The sequence below is a fragment of the Rhizopus delemar genome, genomic scaffold (genome assembly GCF_000149305.1).
Source record: "Rhizopus delemar RA 99-880 supercont3.10 genomic scaffold, whole genome shotgun sequence".
NCBI classification, from domain to species: Eukaryota; Fungi; Mucoromycota; class Mucoromycetes; order Mucorales; family Rhizopodaceae; genus Rhizopus; species Rhizopus delemar.
In genome coordinates, this window is record NW_027137836.1 from 1140740 (window position 1) to 1162940 (window position 22201).

Sequence of the window (22201 nt, forward strand, 5' to 3'; positions counted from 1 at the left end):
CCTAGCTTTATCCTAGACAGTATAACGCACATAATCCCGTTTTGTATTTGCCTCCTTCATATGAGTATCTTCGTTCTTTGGCTTTTCTATTAATATTGGACAAGCCAGAGAAGACTCACTGGAAGTCGCAGTTTTCAAGTACTCAGAGTGAGTAGCAATAAATTCAATCTGATTAACAATGTAGCCCATAGGCGCAAGCTCACCATTCTCATCAACAACATTTACATGCTCATCTTCATATAAAAATATTGTACTAAAGTTAAATTGTAAAGTATTTGAAAAACAAGAAGTACCTGAAAAGAAATACTCACTCTATATTTTCGAGTGCCAAGGATTACGGCATGGCTTTCAAGTAAGCGACATGGTTTTTAAAATACGACTTCTATTTTTGAAAATAAGAAATTAATTTTGATTGGACAGCTTCATCGATTTTGACTGGCTGCGATATTGATTGTTGTAAGCACAGTACAAGGCAACTCCGCAAAATATTTCCTTTTTTGTCTCTTGGGAATAAAGAGCACTTATACTTTTCTATCCCCGTCTCTCTTTTTTTTTTTTGCTTCTTCGTTTCTTTCCTTAATTTTTATTAAACAAACCTTTTCAAGACGATATGACAAGTAATTCACTTTTCAAATGGATGGGCTTAGTAAAGAATTTCTTATTGTTTCTTGTTCAATTACTTATCTATGTCTAAATATGTAGGGTCAGCAGTCTGGAAAACCTGTTGCAGATAATAATACTCTGGACGAGGGTGAACGTTATTTTGGTCTTGAAAATGTAAGACTCATATATTATGTGATGATACGAAACTGACAGATTAATTATAGTTTGGAAATACTTGGTAGGGAGAAAAATGTTTTGCTTAGCAAAAACAAAAGAAAGGCACTGCGTATTTAACGTTTTCTTTTTCTTTTTCAAAACAGTTACAGTAACTCGGTTGTTCAGGCACTTTATTTTTGCAAACCTTTTCGTCATTGTGTATTGAACTATCCTCAAACTGATGTACCTGAACCTGCAGCACTTCAAACAATAAACTCATCGGTCAACGGTAATGGACATGCCTATTTTCCGTCAGCAAGCACGTCCAGTGTAACTGCAACATCTCTGGTAGGATCTGGAAGTATGTCGAGCGCAAAATTAAGCTCTCGAAACAGTGTCAATGGACAAGTCAATGGCACAAGTAGCAGCAGTAACAACACTAATAGCACAAACGGGAACACAACCAACAATGGCTCATCAACGTCGACCATTATCGAAAAGGATCAAAACAGTATTAATTTAGCACCGGGAATGGAAGACACACTATTTTCGTCATTGAAGGACTTGTTTTGGAAAATATCGACTCATAAAAAGAAATCTGGTGTAATTGCGCCTATCAACTTTATAAATAAAGTTAAAAAAGAAAATGGTAAGCACAATACTCAGGAAAAAAAAAAAAATACGCCCATTCATATTGTAATGTAGAATTGTTTCGCTCAAGCATGCATCAAGATGCACATGAGTTTTTGAATTACGTACTCAATACAATTGCTGATGATGTACAAAATTATCAACAAAAACGTTACGCAGAAAGTGACGACAGTAAAAAAGGTAGCAGCATTAATAGTGATAGCAACCAAACGGATACAAGTTCATGTAATAACCCTAAATCTACTTGGGTTCATCAATTATTTGAGGGTGTTTTTTCAAATGAGACAAAATGTTTGAGTTGTGAAACCGTAAGTACATTTTATGGGGTGAAACAAAACTAAAACGATGTGTGTTGTAGGTAACAAGTAGAGATGAGTGCTTTATGGATTTATCAATTGATGTTGAAATGAATTCATCAATTACTTCTTGTTTGCGACAATTCTCAGCAAGTGAAACTTTATGTCATAAAAACAAATATTACTGCGATATTTGCTCAGGATTACAAGAAGCAGAAAAGCGGTATAGTAAAAATAAGATAAAAATGAATAAAAAATGCTTATCTACTAATTTTCTAGAATGAAAATCAAAAAGTTACCCAATATATTAGCACTTCATTTAAAACGTTTTAAATACCAAGAACAGTTACAAAAATATATCAAGTTAACTTATAGAGTAGTATTTCCCTTTGAATTAAGATTGTTCAATACTGTAAGTCATGCAAATAATAAGCAAATAAGTTTATAATAAATAATTGATACAAATAGAGCGACGATACAGAGGATGCAGATAGAATGTATGAATTATGGAGTATTGTTATACATATTGGAAGGTAATGATGAAAATGATAAATCGTATAGATGTGATACTTATTAATAATATATAGTGGACCACACCACGGCCATTATGTCGCAATTGTTAAAAGTAATGGCCAATGGATGTTATTTGATGATGATGTAGTAACAGTAAGTCACTTTTTTTATAGTAAGCAAGTATAAATAATAGTATTATTTAAGCAAATTCAAGAGGAAGACATCCAAAAATATTTTAGCGATCTCCCTGGTAGTGGATCAGGCTATGTATTATTCTATCAAGCGATTGATTTAGACATGAATACTATCAATATACCTTCAAAAGATCCAATGGAAGATATATCATATAGCAACGGCGGGCCGGTACAATATGCTGTAAATCCATCATCAGAACGGCTTCCTTTTAGTCCCATAAATTCAAACTTTAATCATCAATTAAACTCTCCAAGGAGAGAAAACTTTGAAGATGTCCCACACACTCCCTTACCTCCTATAGAAGAAAAGAAAAGCCGCTGGGGCTTGGGTCGCAAGATGAGGGAGAAAAAAGATAAAAAATAAAAATAAAAAAATACCCATTTTCTAAACACTTGTAATCACGGAAGTAAAAAAAAATAAAATATATAGCAGAAAAATACACGCTTAATTGACATTTGTAAAACATCCTACACGTTCTTAGATATTCATTTTCAACAGTTTACTATGAACATATTTAGCTCATTGTTGCGGTATTTAAATATTCGTCCCCGCAGGAAGTGAAGGAAATCTTTAAACTAAACACTTGTCAAAATACTTGATCCCTTCTCTTTGATTCCAGTCATGGTAAATATCTATAAACATATACAAAGAGAGAGAAAGATTAAAAAGGGGATGGATGGGTGAATGGATGGATGGGTGAATGGATACAAAATAAAATAAAAGATGGATATGAAGACGGGAAGAATTAAGCATTATGAACATTGGAAATTAATAAGATTTAATTTAGTCCAACAAGAAAGCCGCCCCCAAGGTTGTTGAAAAGGTCACTCTTGGCCCTCAAGTTCGTGAAGGTGAACTCGTCTTCGGTGTTGCCCACATTTTTGCCTCTTTCAACGACACCTTTGTTCATGTAACTGATCTTTCTGGTCGTGAAACTATTTCTCGTATCACTGGTGGTATGCAAGTTAAGGCTGATCGTGATGAATCTTCTCCCTACGCTGCCATGTTGGCCGCTCAACAAGTTGCTGCCAAGTGTAAGGAACTCGGTATCAATGCTCTCCACATCAAGCTTAGAGCTACTGGTGGTACTGGTACTAAGACTCCCGGTCCCGGTGGTCAAGCCGCTCTCCGTGCCCTTGCCCGTGCTGGTATGAGAATCGGTCGTATTGAAGATGTTACTCCCATCCCTACCGACTCTACCCGTAGAAAGGGTGGTCGTCGTGGTCGTCGTTTGTAATTTGCTTGTTGGATTATTGTTATTTTTACATAAATACAACATTTCTGATACTGTATTGACACAAGTTATAAAGAAAACACTTTTTTATGTGTTGATATTACACTTTTATGACTATGGGAAAATATTTTTTTAAGGAGAGAAACGCCAGGTAACTGAAGAAAGCACGTATGCCTTTTTTTCTTGAATTGAAACAATTGAGTCATTATTTTAATTTGTCTACCTGCAATTCCAAGTTGCGTTAGCGTAACTGTATGGAAGAAGCCTATAAATCTTTTTTTTATGGATGAACCTATAGATCTTAGTGAATCTATGCAGACACAAACTGATCAGGACGAATTCTATTAATTGAGTAATTCAATCGGAAAAAGGGATAGTCTATGTCCGCGTATAAATTTCTTGTTCCTGAAATGTTTTGCATGTTGGATTTGATTTTATGAATGTTATATACTATTAATTTTTTTATGGTTAGAATAATAACAATGCATCTCAATTTTAATAGGAATAACAAATAATAAAATACAGAAAATCCCCTCTTCAAGTATTCAGAAGATATGAAAGAGATGATTACCAAGGAACTGCTTTGCTTGGACCTGTTCACTTTGCATTATACGCAAATTTGATTTGTGACCGCTTTATGACCTGTGCAAGATCAAAAGTGTGTGCGTCCATGAGACGAAAATTCTTTTGGTCTCTTACTCTTTCTCTTTATACTTCTTTTATTGCAATGGCCGGTTTTATTCAATGGTTAATGGATTGGTTAAGAAGCTTGTTTTTCAAAGTAAATAAACATTAAAGAGCACATTTCCTTTCTGTATTAATGAAATTGCCGTTAGACCGAAATGGAATTGACTTTAGTTGGACTTCAAAATAGTGGGAAAACAACACTTGTTAATGTTATTGCAGTAAGCTGAAAAGAAGAACTAATATGGTTACATTTATGGCTTGATTAACTTTTTGCTTTAGTCTGGACAATTTATAGAAGATGCTATACCTACTGTTGGCTTCAATATGCGCAAAGTAACAAAAGGTAACGTTACTATGAAGCTATGGGATATTGGAGGACAACCACGCTTCAGAAGCATGTGGGAGAGATATTGTCGTGGAGTGAATGCTATAGTGTAAATTATAAATCACTTTGTTCATGCTTATTTTATTAACTCTTTTGTATAAAAAGATTTGTAGTTGACGCTGCAGATCGTAACAAATTAGAAGCTGCAAATACAGAATTAAAAACTCTGTTAGAAAAACCCCAACTGGAAAATATCCCTATGCTTGTACTAGGGAATAAAAATGACTTAGCCGAAGCATTGACAGCCGAAGAATTAATAGAAGCACTGTAGGTTTTAAAATGAGAATTTTCTTAAGCATGTGTTGCTTATATAGATTACATATAGGCATCTCAAAACTATTACGAATAGAGAAGTATCATGCTATTCTATTTCAGCAAAAAATCAAGTAAATATTGATATCACATTACAATGGCTTATAAAAGCAGGCAAAGGGCATAAATAATCTCTTTCTTTCTTTCTTTCTTTCTTCGATATGATGATTATTAATTATATACCATCTTTTATATTACATATTATTATTATATATTGTTTTTATTAGTATTATTATCCCATCTCTAGTTACAATATCCTCTTTATTTATCAAATAAAACAATTTTATCGTAGAAAACACTTATAATATATACACCGATATGGTGTGTGTAACAATTAAAATGCTTTCCTTCATGATATTATGGATTTTATTGTTAGCATAAGCATTAATTTTAAAGCCTAGAAGGTTCTTTTAAAAGATAGCACATCAACTGAGAAACAAGCTTTACGTTTATGCTGTTACCCAATGTGCGGTATTTTTGTTTCACCGAACTTGTTTCAGGGAAACTAAAATGTTGAGGAAATCCCATCAAGTTAGATACCTCTCTAGGGGTAAAATATCTTAACTTTAGTGATCGTAATAGCTGTAACTGCTTCTCTTCATCTACTCCTTTATATTTTTCAGCTTCTTGAATTACAGTAGCAGTCTACGAATGTGCATTTAGATATAACGTAATAAAGCCCGAATGTTTGATTACATCAAGCTCTTCATTCATTTGAAGAATAGACCCAGTACCTTGCGCATAATGATAATATCCCTTTGTAAAACAGCAGCTACGTCTGCTGCTTTTCTTGACAATATCAAATACTTGAACATTCTTTACAAGCGTTTTGTCAGTTAATAAATAACTGTCTTCATCAATATCAGATTCCAAATAATTAGAAATAGGTTCTACCACATTCTCATCAACCTGCTCTTCTCCTCTATTATCAATAAATGCTTCAGACATTTTCTCTGAGAGCGGGATGTATTTGATAATGTTGTTGGTTACTGGCACTGCAAATTCACTTGGTTTCAATTTAGCCAATAAATAATATCTCATGCGTGAATTAGGGATCCCAAGCTGCAAAGGAGTCAATAAAAACTCTTGAAAGCTGTAGTTACTTTCTTGTAACACGTTAACTAACATCTCTCTAGAATCGGATTCCTATCATGCATATAAATTATTTATGTCTCCTATCCTTTCCTTGCAAACATTTTATACCTCAAAACCCTTTACGTTTTCCACTAATAAATATTTTGGTTTATTCTTCATTTCCTTCAAGACTTTTAGTAAATGCAGGAAGCTTTTTGCTCTAGCATCTTCACTGCCTTGCTGAAGACCAAGCCTTGTATAGGGCTGACATGGTGGTGACATGGTCCAGACATCTGCTGCAAAATCGTCATATTGTTTTGTTGAAAGTGATTCAATAAGTTTCTAAATCTAAAACATTACTTTTTTTTTGCAATGTTTCCCTTGAGATGAAACAAACCTGTCCAACTATTTTCGGTTGAAAGTTATGCTTGTAGATCTAACAAAAAGTGGTCAACTAAAATAGTGCACAGGCAAAAGAAACAGATACAAACATCATTCGCTACTGTATTGATATCAAATGCTCTTAATATTTCAACATTCCAACCAGCAAGTGAAGCAGCATAATGCTAAGAATAAATGTGAGACTGCTGAGTTATTATAGGGACCCTTTTCAAATTACCATGCCACCAATCCCTGAATAGAATTCTAATTGACGTAAAGGGACCATACAAAAACGTTCTTGAAAGAGGAAGAGCGGTGGCTTTTTGAATATGAAACCTATTTTGAAGAACCGCTTGTCGTACATCCGTGCGTCAGGTATTTTGTTGGGTAAAACGCTCAGTTTTCAATTGAATCCTTGTTTTTTATGCATCATTGGTTTAAATTTTTGCGTTTTCTTACTTTCATTTTAGTTTTACTTTTCTCTTCCCCTTTTTTTTGATACTTATGGTAGCATAGAAGAAAGCAAAAAGAATGGAAGCAACCAGAGGAGAAACGAATTTTACAGCAGATCAATGGTCTGGTCTGATTGTAACCAATCATATAGTATCATCAATATCCCTTGTAAGCTCAATATGTGTCCTAGTCGCTCATGGTATCTTGTTATTATATCGCTCAAACATCGCCAACAGACTATCGCTTCGAATGATTGTTCTCTCCAGTACATTTGATAGTATCTATTCTATATGTCAAATCGTTGTTGATCATATAGATAGCAGGTCCACTTCTTGCCGTGCAATTGCTTATATTTTAATATCAACGGACACCATGGCGTGTATGTGTTTAGCTATAGTTGGTCTTAACCTTGTGATGATCTTTGCAGTTAAAATATCAACTACCTTAAAATTGGAAATAGTTTACTATGCTATTGTGGCGACGTCTGGAATTCTTGTTTCGATCATACCTAAAGTTGCAGGCAATAAAACTGGGCCAGGAGCTGGTAGTTTTATATCAACCTGCTGGTAATATAAACCTATTGGTGAATTAACAAAGTTTATTCATCATATCGATTACATTTTATTTATGCTAAATATACATTGCTCTCTAGGTATCATTACTATTTTAATGGTCGGATGACAAATTTGTTTAACTGGGTATGCAACCAACGCTTTGCTTTCAAGCATAAATGCTTATTAATATGGCTATGTAGCTTTGGTATTATGGGTGGCTTCTTTTTTCTTCGCTTTCTGCGGCTGTTTTTGCTGTCATTTCAATTGTAGTGGTAGTGAGAGCCCGTGGAAATTATGCTAGCACATTAGATATGCAATCTCGAAGGATAGACGCAACCGCTCATTCGGGGTATATTATTCAAAGATATGGAAGCGCAGCAAATGTATTTAGAAAGATAACTGTAAGATGCATATGTTACCCTTTAGGTAAGGTTAATAATAATGATCATATAAAATATACACTTGCACGTTTAAACAAATGATCAAATAATTTACATGCTACAGTTTTATACTTATGCTTTTTGAATTCTAGTACCTTTAATTTCAAAAATTTGGGGTATCAGTATAGAGATAGCTGCCGCTTCAAATGCCTCTATACCATATTCTGTATATCTTTTAGATCGTCTATTTGCTAGTCTACTAGGTAATCTAATACATTACTACTATTAATTTATGATATTAATAAGCGAAATAAACTGTAGGATTCATGGTCGCATGTATATATTTTACTGATCCTGCTATTTGCACAATATTTAGTGAAGTAAAAGAAGCAATAAAACGAAAATATGTGTATGACTATTACACGATACTCTTTCAGCCTAGTCCTGATTCAGGCGACAAAGATGATTATCCAAAACTAGTGAAGATTGTCAATACCCAAATTCATGAATCTCGGGAAAATACCAGGCACTCTGTACTAGTAAATGACATGAAAAAAAAGCAACTTCGTGACGTTGGGTCGGAAGTCGACATTGGTGAATTCTTTAGAGGCGCTCATGCTGAAAAAGTGGACCTAGAAAAGAATGCCTTGCTTCCTCCTTCTGTAGAATTAAAGATTATTAGGGGTCAGCATGTTGGTTCTGCAAAAACTTACAACATTGTATCCGTAACTTCGAAAAATGGCAAGTCATTTGTGCCCAGCGACAATTTTATTAATGAAAATGATCAACCCTATGCATTGTGCTGTCAGTACAACTCTATAACAGTTATTCCTTTGAAAAAGTCTTATGAAAGTACACGTTCCTCAAGTTCTGATCGCTCTAAAAACTTCCCAAACGTCTCGTTACAAGCTAAAAACGATTCAGCTACCGAACACCTTGCCCCATTTAAATATCCTCGCTTGGCCAAATTTATGCACTGGATGCTGATATCTGTTGTTAGAATAAAGCCAGTTAAACCAACCAGCACACCAAGCTTAAATTCAACAAGAGAGAGTGCTCAAGCTAACGACAATAAAGAAGACGACAGAACTGCAGATATTAGCAATAATCAATCTGATTTATCTTCAGAAATTAAACAACGACCGTGCTTAACCAAGGAGAGCTCTTTAAATTATATGTCTGAAAACCAATTCTCACCTACTGATATCACTCCTGCTGCTACTGATCCATCAAGTGATTTCATTGACTCTACCACAAGAGAATTTTCAGAAAAAGCATATGAAGATAAAAACAGTGATAGATCATCAAGAAGGGCCTCAAGTATAAACATTGCAACCCTACAAAGATTACGACATTACAAAGAAGAAAGTGGTTTACATGTTACTTTGACCGATGATAATATAGAAGTGGTTCCTATGACACCTAATTCATCTTCGGCTCGATTTATAGCATCTTCAATGTTGCCTATATATAACATATTCTCAAAGAAAGACAAGTATTCGGCATCACCTTCTATGTGGAATACATTTGCTCGACCACGAAGCAAGAGCTTTGCTTCATCAGCAGACATAGAGAAGCTGAATAGTGCTGATTCTATTGAATTAAAACAAATGGCATATGCAGCAAAGTCTAACAAAGAATTACGAGATGCAGCCTTTTGCGATAACTACAAGTGCAACATTAGCCTTCATCAAGCTTTTCCCAACAGCTTAAGCAATGAAGAGTTAGCCGTTCGGGAGCCTTCCGAGAAGTTCTCTAGTCAACTCTTTCCTCGTCCTGCATCACAATATTCTAAAAAGAGGATACCTAGAAAGAAGCAAGATCTACCTCAAGAAATTTCATCTATAGACCAAATATTGCAAAGAAAGAAAAACAGTAAAAAGAGAGAAGAGCAGTCATCTGAGAGAAGTAAACCGATCATTGACCATAGCAACTTGGATAGGAATTCAAAAAACTCAGAGATTCCTTGGTCTAATTATTTTGATACAAGAAAAATTGCAGCCACCACTAGTCATGATAGCCACAAGGTTTTACCGGACTACTTAGATATTGAGCATGTCTCAAGTCAAGGACATAGAGCTAGCATCAACTATGAAAACAGAAGTTTTGAATTACCGAATATTGGATGGCAACCCAAGAAGCAAGCATCAAACGCATCTCCACAAATTTAGAGTTTAACAACTAGAAAAAAAGTAGCTTCATTTAATAACTATATAAAAACAAACGCAATATCCTTATAATTAGGAATTCTGTATGCATTTACTATGTTTATTCTCAAGATAATAAACCAAGAAAATTTACTGAATATGTAAAGTTCTCCCATCCTTAAGCGTATAGAAGATTCGTATACCAAAGCTGATCAAATACACTGCTTATATCGACAGAAAAGCAAAATCGAAGAACTGCTGCAGAAAAACACATTGTCAACATGATTTTTTTTTCAACAACTGCTAATAATCTTGCTTTTAAACTTTATTATTGAAGAGAATACAAAATAATCAAAGTCACTTTCAACGCCCATTCAACTTTTGATTGAACCAATACGTTCGTATTTTTATAAAAGCTTTTTGAGTATAAACGTGCTTTTATTCCTCACCAGATGAAATGTCCATATCAATTTCTTCATCATCATTGTTTTTATCTAATGTAGTAGCGGATGGTCTTACACCATTGACAATGGCTTGCTCTGTACTTGTTTGATCTACGGAATTACATTGGGTATTATGCGACGAATGCCTAACTTGAGGGCTTGGATTGTGTAAATCGTCTGCTTGTAGTGTGTGTGGGTAGTAATACGTGCTTTCAGAAGGATATATAATTTGTTGATTGCTGTCAGGTAAGGATAAATGTTTAGATGGATAATAGTATTGCTGATAATAAACATGTTGATAATATAGATTTTCCTCTGGTGTTGCATGATTTATAAATTGCAAAGACTGCTGGTTATCTGCATAGTAATCGTACTTGCTAAAGTCGATGAATGTAAGACCAGGATAATGAACAAGTTGGACATAATCATTCTCAGTCACAGAGTCCTCCGTCAGAATGGAATGCTTTTCTGGCTCTTTTTCTGTAGCTTCCTCAAGGTCAGTGTCATCATTATATATTTTTAATAAAGGGGCACTTGAGTATAATATATTATCGCTGTGAATAATAGAAAATCGATGTTCTGCTGATACTTGATTTGAAGATGCCTTGCGCCAATAGCCTGGTGGGTACCCATGTGCTCGCATATTTTTATAATAAGGAGGTTCATCATTTTCATTTTCCATACCTAAAGCATCTCTTAAGTTTTTGGACAGCTTTCCTGGTTCCATTTTATTCACATTATTAATTAACTCAAGTTCGGCAAAAATCCTTCCTTTGACATTACTCTCTATTGTCTTTGCTATTCTTCTAGCTTTAACAACCTCTCTATTCAATGGTTCTGGGCAGTCATTATAACCGTGTCCTTCTTGACCACAGTTGAAGCAAATTTCAGAGCTGAGCATGATGTTTTGTTCTATACCTAAAGGGTTGATATTTTCTGCCTCATAATCAGGTATTGAAACAAAACACTGATAGTAGTCATTGCAACTCTCGGGTTCATCATCCACATAAAACTTGCCATTTTCGAAAACAACAGGAAATACTTTTTGCTTTGGCTGAAGATCTTCAGTCCATATCTCTGAAAGTAGTGGTTTATAGTATATTGTATTCCCAGTTTCTTCATTTTTATTAATCTTCATAGTAGACTGGTCTTCACCTGGATCGTTATTGATGAAGCCGTGAGGGTCGGTTTCGGTCGGAGGAACCGCTAAACATACAGCTGTTTTCTTAGAGTTGAGCATAAAACGCGTATCAGATGATATACAGTGAATAAGATAGTTTAAAGGTATGTTATACAAATCTCTTGCCATGTCATGCAATAGATTTACTGGAATAGCTTTTCCTTTTGCATTTTTAACTATATGCACAAGAAATCTATCTCCGTGCTTTTCAGGTTCTTTAAAAATGTTTGCTAAGGTGTCCAGTATCTTTTGACGAGATGTTAGGTTCATTTAAAAGAAAGAACAAAGGCAAAAAAGTTCATTCTCCCTGCAACTTTTTAATTTTTACTTCTCAGACTAGCTCCCTTGTTCTTTTTCTTTCCTTTTTTTTTACTCATTGATCGAATGAAAAGTCAAAGGAGATGATGTCTGTTAGAGAATTGAGGTAAATTAGTTCTTATGAAATGTATTGCAACATGTTAATTTAATCAAACCAACAGGGACAAGGATGCTGAAGCTCGTGCAACAAAACAAAAACTGTTACAATGTATTTTGATAATTTATACAAAAGTGCGTAAATCTAATTAGCCTCTTTTGAACCTATTTAGCCAATAGAACCGTTATTGCAGCTTCAAGTGCAGCCGTTGTTTCTGTCCTGGCAGGATTTCCAGTAAGCTCATTAGTCCAATACATGTGAAATAAATTACTGATGTTTCCTTATAAAAGTTTGATTCGATAAAAACCCGTATGCAAACCCACCATTATGACTCTATCATATCGTGCGTAAAAACAACATATGTTGAAGAAGGGACGAAAGGATTTTTTCGAGGAATGATCCCACCTTTGATTACTGTCAGCATTATAAAATCAGCATCATTTTCTATTTATGAAGGCACAAAAAAGGCACTTGTTCGAGATGGAGTATTTAAAAACGATACCATACAATCTACGATGGCATTATCAACTGTGAGCGGAAGTGTCAGTGGTGCCTTTATTGCTTTATTAAGCTGTCCGCTAGAACTGATAAAAATTCAGCGACAACTAGAACTGATACTCTTGAAGAATCAAATAGCAAGTGGTCAAATGCCTATCCATGAAGTGACTGAAGCATCTAGTTGGAAATCTGCTAAACAAATCGTAGGCCGTAAAGGTATTTTTGGATTATGGAGCAGGGTTGGATGTCATTCAGGTATAACAAACAAAAGTCAAACTCCTAAATTTTGTGACTAATACTTTCTTGTTGTCGTGATATAGCAAGAGATGCATTGGGCACGGGAATATATTTTGGATCGTACGAGTCTGCGAAACGACTCCTTTCAAAAGATGGAAGTAATTCAGGACCACTGGTACATTTTATGTCAGGTGGATTATGTGGAATGCTGAGCTGGCTGTTTGTATTCCCGGTGGATGCCATTAAGACCAATCTACAAAAGGACATTATGTTAGAAAAGCCAAAGTACAGCAATGCTTTAGAATGTGCCTCTTATCTCGTAAAAAAAAATGGGGTTCGCGGTCTTTATCGCGGGCTGAACGTTACCTTACTTAGAGCATTTCCTATTCACTCTTTGAATTTTTTAGTGTATGAGCAAGTACTTAGAGTCATTCCTCCTTTAGATTAATAATAAAAACACATCATTTCCAAGAATCCAAAAAACAGCAGCCTCTACAAAAAAACTATTTATGAACCATGGTTCCATAATGAGCTAAAGAGACTTTTCTATTATCATTCTAACACTTGTTAAGGTGGAAGAACTATGGCCTTTCTTATTGACTTTGTGGGCATGTTATTTTGGGCCTTATTATTTAATATTGATCTACGTTTTATAGTCCTTGCTGACATTTATGATACTAAGCTTTTGAGAACTGACAAACAGTATGACTGAAATAAGTTAAAGCTCCAAGACAATGTATAAATTAGGATAGCTATAGTACTTTCTTAGTTTATTTATTAATAGCTTTAGTAACTTTTTGTTTGTATTAAGATTGAGGAAGCACTGCGCTTCAAAGTCTCCCAAAATGGAAAGAACTTCGAAATGTAGTGATTACGTAAGAGTTTATCTTGGCACGAATCATTTACGATAATTTTAGGTTCACATGAATTTAAACCAATGCTAAAGCGTTGTTTTAGCCCAAATATGTTTTGCATAAAATTAGAATAAAAAAAATATATATAAAGCTGACCTTTGATATATAGCTTGAGTGCTTTTTTTCTAAAATACATTAAAAAAAAATGGGATTATTTTCAAAAAGCAAACCATCTACACCGAGCTATAATAGCGCACCTCCACCATACAGTGCTAGCCCTTCAACTAAGTATGCACCCCCATCACCTCCTCAACAGCATAATGATAATCCAGACAAGCGTCCATTACCACAAGGTTGGATATCGCAGTATGATCCTAACTCCAGGAAATTTTTTTATGTTTATACACCTACTGCACTACGACAATGGGAACACCCAGCTGACAAGCCATTAGATACTAGAGGAGAAAGTAATTCTTACTATCAGCAGCAGCAACAGTACCAGCAGCCACAATATCAACAGCAGCAATACCAATATTCCCCTTATCAACAACCGGCATTGCAGCAACAAACATCTCGTTTTGGTTCTGGTATAGGCGGCGGATATGGTAAGATGGCTGCTGCCGGCCTTGGGGGCGGGCTTTTAGGATTTATGCTTGGTGATGCTATTGGTGATGCAAGCCATCCTGACATTAACTATTATGATAATGACTATAACTACGGCGGAGGCTTTGACGGTGGCGACTTTGATGGTGGATTTGATCAAGTAGGATTTTAATTATGTAAATAAGGAAACCTACCTGGCTATTTAATTCACAATGAATAAACCATGTATATTAAAAAGTATTTCCTACCGTTAATTAATAAAACTTAACATATACAAATCTAAAAGATCTACGTAATTCGAATAAATTTTTTAAATACACTTTTTTCAGACATTATTGGCACACTTCCATGTCATGAATCAATATTTAATGTGTGTGATATAAGTATTAACAAATAGATAATGGGCCATTTGCTTTCATTGAAGCATTTGTCATAAGTATTTATTCATAGTATACTTTTATATGATTGATTGTGATTTAGTACCTGAATTTAGTATAATTCAACCATATAGTTATGAAGTATTTACCGCCTCATCGGAACCTGAAACGGAAGCAACAAGGATTGGAACAAGTATGCCTTCCAATCTTACAGTTGCCGGAGTGGAAGGTTGAGATGAAGTGGTTGCCCGCCCTTCCGCTTTTAACTGGATTTCTTCGTTAATCTTTCCCTCCCCCAATAGAAACAAGAAAAAATGCTTAGGGTGCTTTAAAGATCTGAAGAGAGAGGACTTGGAAATTTGAAAATAAAGCGTGGCGTGAAAGAGCCTTTACCACCTCATCTCCACCTTCCACTCCGGCAACTGTAAGATTGACAGTGGAACGACTGTATCAACAGATTCTAATTGGAATGTAATTTCCCCATATTTGGAATTTTAGGTTGACTTGATCGATCATTTTAAACTTTGAAAAGTTATTGGGTGTTTTACTGTACATGATGAAGCTATGTAGTCCACAGTATGTACATTTGGCTTAGAAAAGATCATTTGTATTTTAAACTGTGTTTAGTTCAATGAGCCCAATTTCTTTTATAATTGATCTCCATAAAGACGATCTGTTAAAATTAATATGGTTGTATATCAATTCAAGTGGTTATCAAAAAAGGTAATTTTTTCCTTGTCCTGCTATCTCCTTTTTTTGCAAATTTTAATGCTACACTTTAAGCAGCATCAAGAAATTCTTTTTTCACAGAATACAATAGCATTGTAATAATTGTAGAGATCATCAAAGAAAAAAAAAAAAAAACTAACGTCAATACTCTTTAAGCACACAGAGCCTTTACCAGATAAAAAGGGATGAAGTTTCTCAAATATCATTCGTTTATTGGACAGGCCCAGTTTTCGTACCGGATGAAGTTAAGCAAAAAAAATACTATAAAGAGTAATCTTTTTTTTTTACAAGAAAAAAAAAGTGACTACTTTGACAGAGTGGATGTACTCGGGGCCAAAAGGTTACCTCTAATGGTAGGTAGATCAAGCCAACATATTCAAATTGATAAAAATCATCTTGCTCGAGACACGTACAAAAAAAAAAAAAAAAGATTAGATGTGTATAAATGTACATGAATATATAAAGAGCCATCGTCATGTTTTGCTTTTTTGTCTGGATTTTCTTCTTTTCCTAATTTTACCTTCTTCAATACTCAAGGGCACTTCACAAATAAATGTTGTCCCGTATAACTAGTCGTTCAGCTAGTGTTATTACACGATTGCCTACTCATCGTATAGTAGCCAAACAACAATTATTAAACAGTCAACATCAAAAGTCCTTTGCTAAATCTTTTGTTCGATTTCAACACACAACCAAGCCTGCATTGGCCAAATTAGCACCGCTCGATACATTTCCTCGTCGTCATGTCGGCTCTGAAGGTAAAGAAGTTCAGGATATGTTGAAGCAACTTGGTATGAAGAACGTTGATGAATTGCTCGGGAAGACTATTCCTTCTGCTATTCGTTCCCCAAAAGCATTAGCTATTGGAGAAGGTGTTCCTGAACGTCAATTGCTTGCTCGCTTAAAGGAAATTGCTTCAAAAAACAAGCTCAACCGTTCTTATATTGGCCAAGGCTATACAGACACAGTTGTACCCAATGTCATATTGCGTAACATTCTCGAAAATCCAGCATGGTACACACAGGTACAAATGCAATACTTTTTCTTTTTTTGGGTTTCATTAAACTTTTTTTTGCATGTTTCTAGTATACACCCTATCAACCCGAGATTGCTCAAGGCCGTTTAGAATCTTTATTGAACTATCAAACCATGGTTTCTGACTTAACTGGTTTGCCCATCGCCAATGCTTCTCTTTTGGATGAAGGTACTGCTGCTGCCGAGGCCATGTTGATGTGCTGGCAAGCAGCTCGTCAAAAGAAAAATCTTTTTGTTGTTGATGAAAACTGTCATCCTCAAACAATTGCCTGCTTGAAGGCTCGTGCTGAATCATTCAATATCGAAATCATTGTTGCCGATACCCTTAATTATCATTTTGAAGAGCACAAAAAGGAACTTTGTGGTGTTTTATTACAGGTAAACAAAGCGTGAGTAAAAACAGGTGAGATTGAAATTCTTATCTCCTTTTGCCTAAAATAGTATCCCAATACCCGTGGATCTGTAAAAGACTATGAAGCTTTGGCTGCCAATATCCATGCTGTTGGTGGTCAAGTTGCTGTTGCTACTGACTTGATGGCTTTGACATTATTGAAATCACCTGGTGAATTAGGCGCTGACATTGCCTTTGGTAATTCTCAACGTTTTGGTGTTCCATTAGGTTTTGGTGGTCCCCATGCGGCTTTCTTTGCCTGCAAGGACGATCATAAACGTCGTATTCCAGGTCGCTTGATCGGCGTTTCAAAGGATGCTGATGGAAATCATGCTTACCGTCTCGCCCTTCAAACCAGAGAACAACACATTCGTCGTGAAAAGGCTACCAGCAATATTTGTACTGCACAAGCTCTCTTAGCCAACATGGCTGCTATGTATGCTGTTTATCACGGTCCTGAAGGTATTAAAAGCATCGCTCAACGTATCAATGACATGACTACTGTCTTGGCTGAAGGAATCCGTCAATCTGGCTATGTGATTGAAAATGAAGACAATTTTTTTGATACCCTCTCTGTCACTGTCGGTAACTCCTCTTCCATCCTTCAAAGAGCATCTGCTGCCGGAATCAATCTCCGTGCCATTGATAACCATACTGTAGGAGTAACTCTTGATGAGGCTGTTACTAAAGAGGACCTCTCCAAATTGATCAGCGTGTTCCAAAAAGAAGGTGCCCCCGCCATTAGTGTTGATGAACTTGCCAATGTTTTAGACAACAAGGCTTCGACTTTCCCTCATCAACTTAAACGTACATCTCCTTATTTACAACACCCAGTATTCAATTCCTATCACTCAGAAACTGAAATGCTTCGTTACATTCATCATCTTGAAAGCAAAGACCTTTCTTTAGTGCATTCCATGATTGCTCTTGGTAGTTGTACAATGAAGTTGAATGCCACCACTGAAATGATTCCTGTGACCTGGCCTGAATTCTCCAATGTCCATCCCTTTGCACCTGTAGAACAAACCCAAGGTTACCTCACTATGCTTGATGAACTTGCCGATGACTTGAAGGAGATTACTGGATTTGAAGGTGTATCTCTTCAGCCCAATTCTGGTGCTCAAGGTGAATATGCTGGTCTTCGTGTCATCCGTGCTTATCACCATGCTCGCGGAGATGATCGACGTAATGTATGCCTGATTCCTATTTCAGCTCACGGCACAAATCCTGCATCAGCTGCCATGTGTGGAATGGATATTGTCATTGTACAATGTGATAATGAAGGCAACTTGGATATGGAGGATTTAAAGGCGAAAGCTAAGAAATACAAGGATAGATTGGGTGCTATCATGATCACTTACCCAAGTACATTTGGTATGTTTGAGCCTGGTGTATCTGAGGCATGTAAGGTTGTCCATGAAAATGGTGGTCTTGTTTATCTTGATGGCGCCAACTTGAATGCTCAAATCGGCTTGACTAAGCCTGCTGAAATTGGCGCTGATGTTTGTCATATGAACTTGCACAAAACCTTCTGTATTCCTCATGGCGGTGGAGGACCTGGTATGGGCCCTATTGCCTGTACCAAGGAGCTTGAGCCTTACCTTCCTGGCCATCCTGTAGTTCCTTGTGGCGGTCAAAATGCTATCGGACCTGTTTCTGCTGCACCTTATGGATCTGCCTCAATCTTGCCAATTTCTTGGGCTTATATCAAGATGATGGGTGGTGAAGGTCTTACAAAGGCCACCAAACTTGCCATATTGAACGCAAACTATATGGCTAGCCGTCTTGCTAATCACTATGAAATTTTGTATACAAATGAAAATGGAATGTGTGGACACGAATTTATTGTAGATATTAGACCTTTCGTGGATCATGGAATTGAGGCAATCGACGTAGCAAAGCGTCTTCAGGATTATGGTTTCCACAGTCCTACTATGTCTTGGCCTGTGACAAATACTCTGATGATTGAACCTACAGAGTCAGAAAGCAAAGCTGAGCTCGATCGTTTCTGTGATGCAATGATTTCCATTCGTAAAGAAATTCAACAAGTAATAGATGGCAAGTTACCCAAAAAGGACAACATGCTCAACAAGGCACCCCATTCTCTTCAAACATTGATGTCTGATAAATGGGATCGTCCTTATTCCCGTGAAGTTGCTGCTTTCCCTATGTCTTACCTTCGCGAAAAGAAGTTCTGGCCAAGTGTGTCTCGTGTGGATGATGCCTATGGTGATCGTAACCTGATGTGCACCTGCCCTTCTCCTGAAGAGTATGCTTAATCACTGTAATTTTTTTCTCTACTCTTTGTCATGTATTGTACGATAGAATTTATTTTCTTTATTTATTTTGTTCATTAATAAATTATCTCAAAATGCTTTTTTTACGTTTTAAACTTATCCCAATTTATTTTTCGATGCGGTGTAGCTAATTCAAGTTTAGTATCAATACTAATCGGTACAACCGAAGGTCTCCCATGGGCGCACTGAAAAGGAAAGCTGGATTTTGACAAGTTTTGAACAATTGCTTGACATTGTTTTAAAGTTAATGCGTCGTTAAACATAATTGCACCTATGAAAAGCTTAGTAATTTATTCTTCATTTAAAAAGATTTGTTACATACTTCTGCATGCTTTTGATTTTAATATCTCAATCATACCCTTTGGACAGGTTTTGTTGATAATCGCAGGGTTGAATTGCTGTTCTACAATCCAATAAGCATAATCCCTCACAATATCTTGAACTAAAACATGATTGGTGACACATTTATCAACAATAACTTCCGGTAATCGTGTAACGTAAACCCTGTATTTGTGACTTATGCTTTGAGATGATGGTGAATCAAAATACTGAGAGCTGGACAGGACAACTGTGTCATTTTTATCAAAGGAAATTGGTATTTTAGTTGTAGTTACAACATGTATCCCCCAAAGCCTTAGGTACTCTAGCACACGATCAGTTGTCACTAGGTCATACTCTGTTGCGGAGGTCAAGTTGATAGGTATGCATGGCTCTAGAATAACAGTTTTTCTAGAAATAATCTCACTCTTCATCATCATTTCAAGTTTTATTCGTTCATCTGCCGCATGCTGATCCATAAATAAGATGGTTTTGCTGTGATCAAGTTTGATGGCAATAAACTTTTTATCTACTTGACCTAGCACTTTAGCCACTTTTAGTTCGTCCTTTGACAACCGACTCGGGACACCTGAGAAAGTGCTAAATATATTTTTGTCTATGGGCGCCATAATGCCAGTTGTACTTGCATTGGTCGCTGATTGATTACTGTTTTCATGGTGACGTTCACTATTGTATCTTTTTAGGCTAGTTTTGTCAACACTATGACTGTGTTCCGAGGCCTGGGAAGTTTTAGCTGAAACAAAGGGTGTTAAATATCTTGCGGGAAAAATAGAGTATGTACAAAAGAACAATGGAAAGGTGGATTTTAGTAAACCGGGAGATTGGTAAACATATGAACTTACGAATTTCCGGTCAAAGGGTCTATATAATACGTCTTTTCCGATTCAGGGTCAACCCATGTAATCATCGTATCTGCTGTTGTCTGTTCGGGTATATCTTTGATATTTGGTTTAAATGCGGAGGCCAATGATGAAGAGTGCTTCAAGTAAGGATTGTTACTGTTACTGCTCACTAAACTTCCCGTAGCAGATGATTCTGAATCCTTGTCGTGCAATTCTTTTCTTTTTTTGCTTTTTTCAGTTCCTTTCAGTTCATCACCTGTTGCAAGTCCCGAACGCTTTAAAAATTTTAATGCAAAACGTTGCAAAAGCGCTTTTATGCGATGGAATTCTGGAAACTCATCAAGAAGATCCAAGTGAATACCAAATTCATACGGATTCCAGTCTTGGCAATCTAATTTAACGAAGAAGATGGGGTATCTTGCAATACCTCGGCCTAATTTGTTACATCATATAAGTTACACACTGCTTTATATTTTTATACTCAAATAAACCTTTATTTTTTTGCTTTGCGCTACTGTTACTTTCCTAGCGAATTGAGTTATTTAACCAGGTACTTTTCGTCCTTTGTTTACTTTTTGTTACCAATAAATTGCTTTTAAACTTGCTTAAAGAAAACATATCCGAAACAATTTTATAGAGTTCGCTTGTGTTTGGTACATGGTGATTATTTAGATCTATAAAATTATAAGGTGTTAGTCTTGCTTTCCCTCTTATGAATATCCAGAAAAAGCTTACACAAGTATTGATGTGTCTAAATGTATAGAGTATAGAAACAAGTTTTTGAGAAGAAGTGTAAATAAAAAAGTTATCCTTTGTACCTTATTAGGGTACCCTTGAGTAGAAAAGAATCCATGAAATTTAATGTTATCCTCGTACATATCTAAAAGCTCCGTATACTATTTAAAGTTAGACTAATGGTACAAATTAAACACACGTTTTTTTGCCTTGCTTTACCTTTGTTATTTCTTGTCCCGCCAATTGTCTAAATGTTTCTAAACTTGTTAAGCTCTAAAAGAAAACAAAAGCATAAGATTTGGTTCAAGCAAAGAAGAAGGAAAAACCTTTCTTATTGTTAACAATCTGCTGTTTCTTGTGCCATCTGTAAGAGTAAAGCTGACAGAGGGAAAACAGAGTGCATAAGTCATTAAGAGACGTTTCACAGCCTCAATCGTTACGACATATTGATAAGAAGTACTAGCTTGTCTTCGACGCACAGGATACTATTTACAGAATTGTAGAAAAAGATAAGAACAAAGATAAGATTATCTTGCAAAAAAATGAGATCGATATAAACGAAGAAAAAAAAAACCTTATAAAACAAATCCCTCACTATAACAGTTGTCCCTGGATGAGCCTTCCTCATGTGCTTTGTCATGGAAACATCTCCAACAATTTTATTATCCTAAAAAAAGAGAATGAAGAAAATTGAGTTTTAATGGTTAAAATACAGATAACCTTTTCTTTTACCCTCCAAAATGCTTCAAAAGTATCAAAAGATAAGTAGTGTCTAGATACGATATGTACCATAGATATACTAATAATAGAAGACAGCGCTATTGCTATCATGTTAATAACAAAACAATTCTCCTCGCAAAAAAAAAAAGAGTCACCTTCTCCTCGAAATCCAAAAGTTTTTACATGCTTTAAATCCTTGAGTGAATGGCACTTGGAAGTTGCTATAAAATTGGATACAGAAAGTTCGTATTACAAGTGGGAAAATAAGGCTTATTCAAACTCACCATATCGTTGTCCAATGCAGGACATATTTTGAATACCAGTCCCATTGTCACTAACTTGTACACTGAATCTTTCTATATCGACAATAACATCAATAGAGGTGGCATTTGCATCAAGAGCTCAAATAATATCAAAGATTAACTCAAAATATGCCTTGCTTTTATTTTTGTACCATTTCGAATAAGTTCTTCTATGCATTGCGG

At 35.8% G+C, this 22201-nt stretch overlaps 10 protein-coding genes across 10 annotated transcripts; 7 read left to right on the plus strand and 3 right to left on the minus strand.

The window, feature by feature from the left end:
• Positions 1-610: 610 nt before the first annotated feature.
• RO3G_12395 (uncharacterized protein) lies at positions 611-2777 on the plus strand (the record flags this gene model as incomplete). The annotated part of the gene is made up of 10 exons (XM_067666979.1): positions 611-646; positions 703-777; positions 828-841; positions 924-1408; positions 1465-1718; positions 1769-1929; positions 1986-2118; positions 2175-2239; positions 2294-2372; positions 2424-2777. The coding sequence occupies 10 exons, from the start codon at positions 611-613 to the stop codon at positions 2775-2777; spliced, it is 1656 nt and encodes a 551-aa protein (XP_067523080.1).
• Positions 2778-3372: 595 nt separating this feature from the next.
• On the plus strand, positions 3373-3651 carry RO3G_12396 (40S ribosomal protein uS11; the record flags this gene model as incomplete). Its single annotated transcript, XM_067666980.1, has 1 exon — positions 3373-3651. One exon carries the CDS (start codon positions 3373-3375, stop codon positions 3649-3651), a length of 279 nt encoding a protein of 92 aa, XP_067523081.1.
• Positions 3652-4375: 724 nt separating this feature from the next.
• On the plus strand, positions 4376-5163 carry RO3G_12397 (ADP-ribosylation factor-like protein 8B; the record flags this gene model as incomplete). Its single annotated transcript, XM_067666981.1, has 5 exons — positions 4376-4429; positions 4485-4553; positions 4615-4769; positions 4826-4987; positions 5046-5163. The coding sequence occupies 5 exons, from the start codon at positions 4376-4378 to the stop codon at positions 5161-5163; spliced, it is 558 nt and encodes a 185-aa protein (XP_067523082.1).
• A 259-nt stretch (positions 5164-5422) lies between these two features.
• On the minus strand, positions 5423-6388 carry RO3G_12398 (uncharacterized protein; the record flags this gene model as incomplete). Its single annotated transcript, XM_067666982.1, has 3 exons — positions 5423-5677; positions 5729-6178; positions 6236-6388. The coding sequence occupies 3 exons, from the start codon at positions 6386-6388 to the stop codon at positions 5423-5425; spliced, it is 858 nt and encodes a 285-aa protein (XP_067523083.1).
• Positions 6389-8422: 2034 nt separating this feature from the next.
• RO3G_12399 (uncharacterized protein) lies at positions 8423-10045 on the plus strand (the record flags this gene model as incomplete). The annotated part of the gene is made up of 1 exon (XM_067666983.1): positions 8423-10045. One exon carries the CDS (start codon positions 8423-8425, stop codon positions 10043-10045), a length of 1623 nt encoding a protein of 540 aa, XP_067523084.1.
• A 414-nt stretch (positions 10046-10459) lies between these two features.
• Positions 10460-11773, minus strand: RO3G_12400 (uncharacterized protein; the record flags this gene model as incomplete). The annotated part of the gene is made up of 1 exon (XM_067666984.1): positions 10460-11773. One exon carries the CDS (start codon positions 11771-11773, stop codon positions 10460-10462), a length of 1314 nt encoding a protein of 437 aa, XP_067523085.1.
• Positions 11774-12048: 275 nt separating this feature from the next.
• On the plus strand, positions 12049-13237 carry RO3G_12401 (uncharacterized protein; the record flags this gene model as incomplete). Its single annotated transcript, XM_067666985.1, has 5 exons — positions 12049-12068; positions 12239-12293; positions 12350-12773; positions 12878-13113; positions 13202-13237. 5 exons carry the CDS (start codon positions 12049-12051, stop codon positions 13235-13237), a joined length of 771 nt encoding a protein of 256 aa, XP_067523086.1.
• Positions 13238-13853: 616 nt separating this feature from the next.
• On the plus strand, positions 13854-14423 carry RO3G_12402 (uncharacterized protein; the record flags this gene model as incomplete). The annotated part of the gene is made up of 1 exon (XM_067666986.1): positions 13854-14423. The coding sequence occupies one exon, from the start codon at positions 13854-13856 to the stop codon at positions 14421-14423; it is 570 nt and encodes a 189-aa protein (XP_067523087.1).
• A 1487-nt stretch (positions 14424-15910) lies between these two features.
• RO3G_12403 (glycine dehydrogenase) lies at positions 15911-19062 on the plus strand (the record flags this gene model as incomplete). The annotated part of the gene is made up of 3 exons (XM_067666987.1): positions 15911-16381; positions 16444-16770; positions 16834-19062. 3 exons carry the CDS (start codon positions 15911-15913, stop codon positions 19060-19062), a joined length of 3027 nt encoding a protein of 1008 aa, XP_067523088.1.
• A 1195-nt stretch (positions 19063-20257) lies between these two features.
• RO3G_12404 (uncharacterized protein) lies at positions 20258-20879 on the minus strand (the record flags this gene model as incomplete). Its single annotated transcript, XM_067666988.1, has 2 exons — positions 20258-20694; positions 20834-20879. 2 exons carry the CDS (start codon positions 20877-20879, stop codon positions 20258-20260), a joined length of 483 nt encoding a protein of 160 aa, XP_067523089.1.
• Between the last annotated feature and the right edge of the window lie 1322 nt (positions 20880-22201).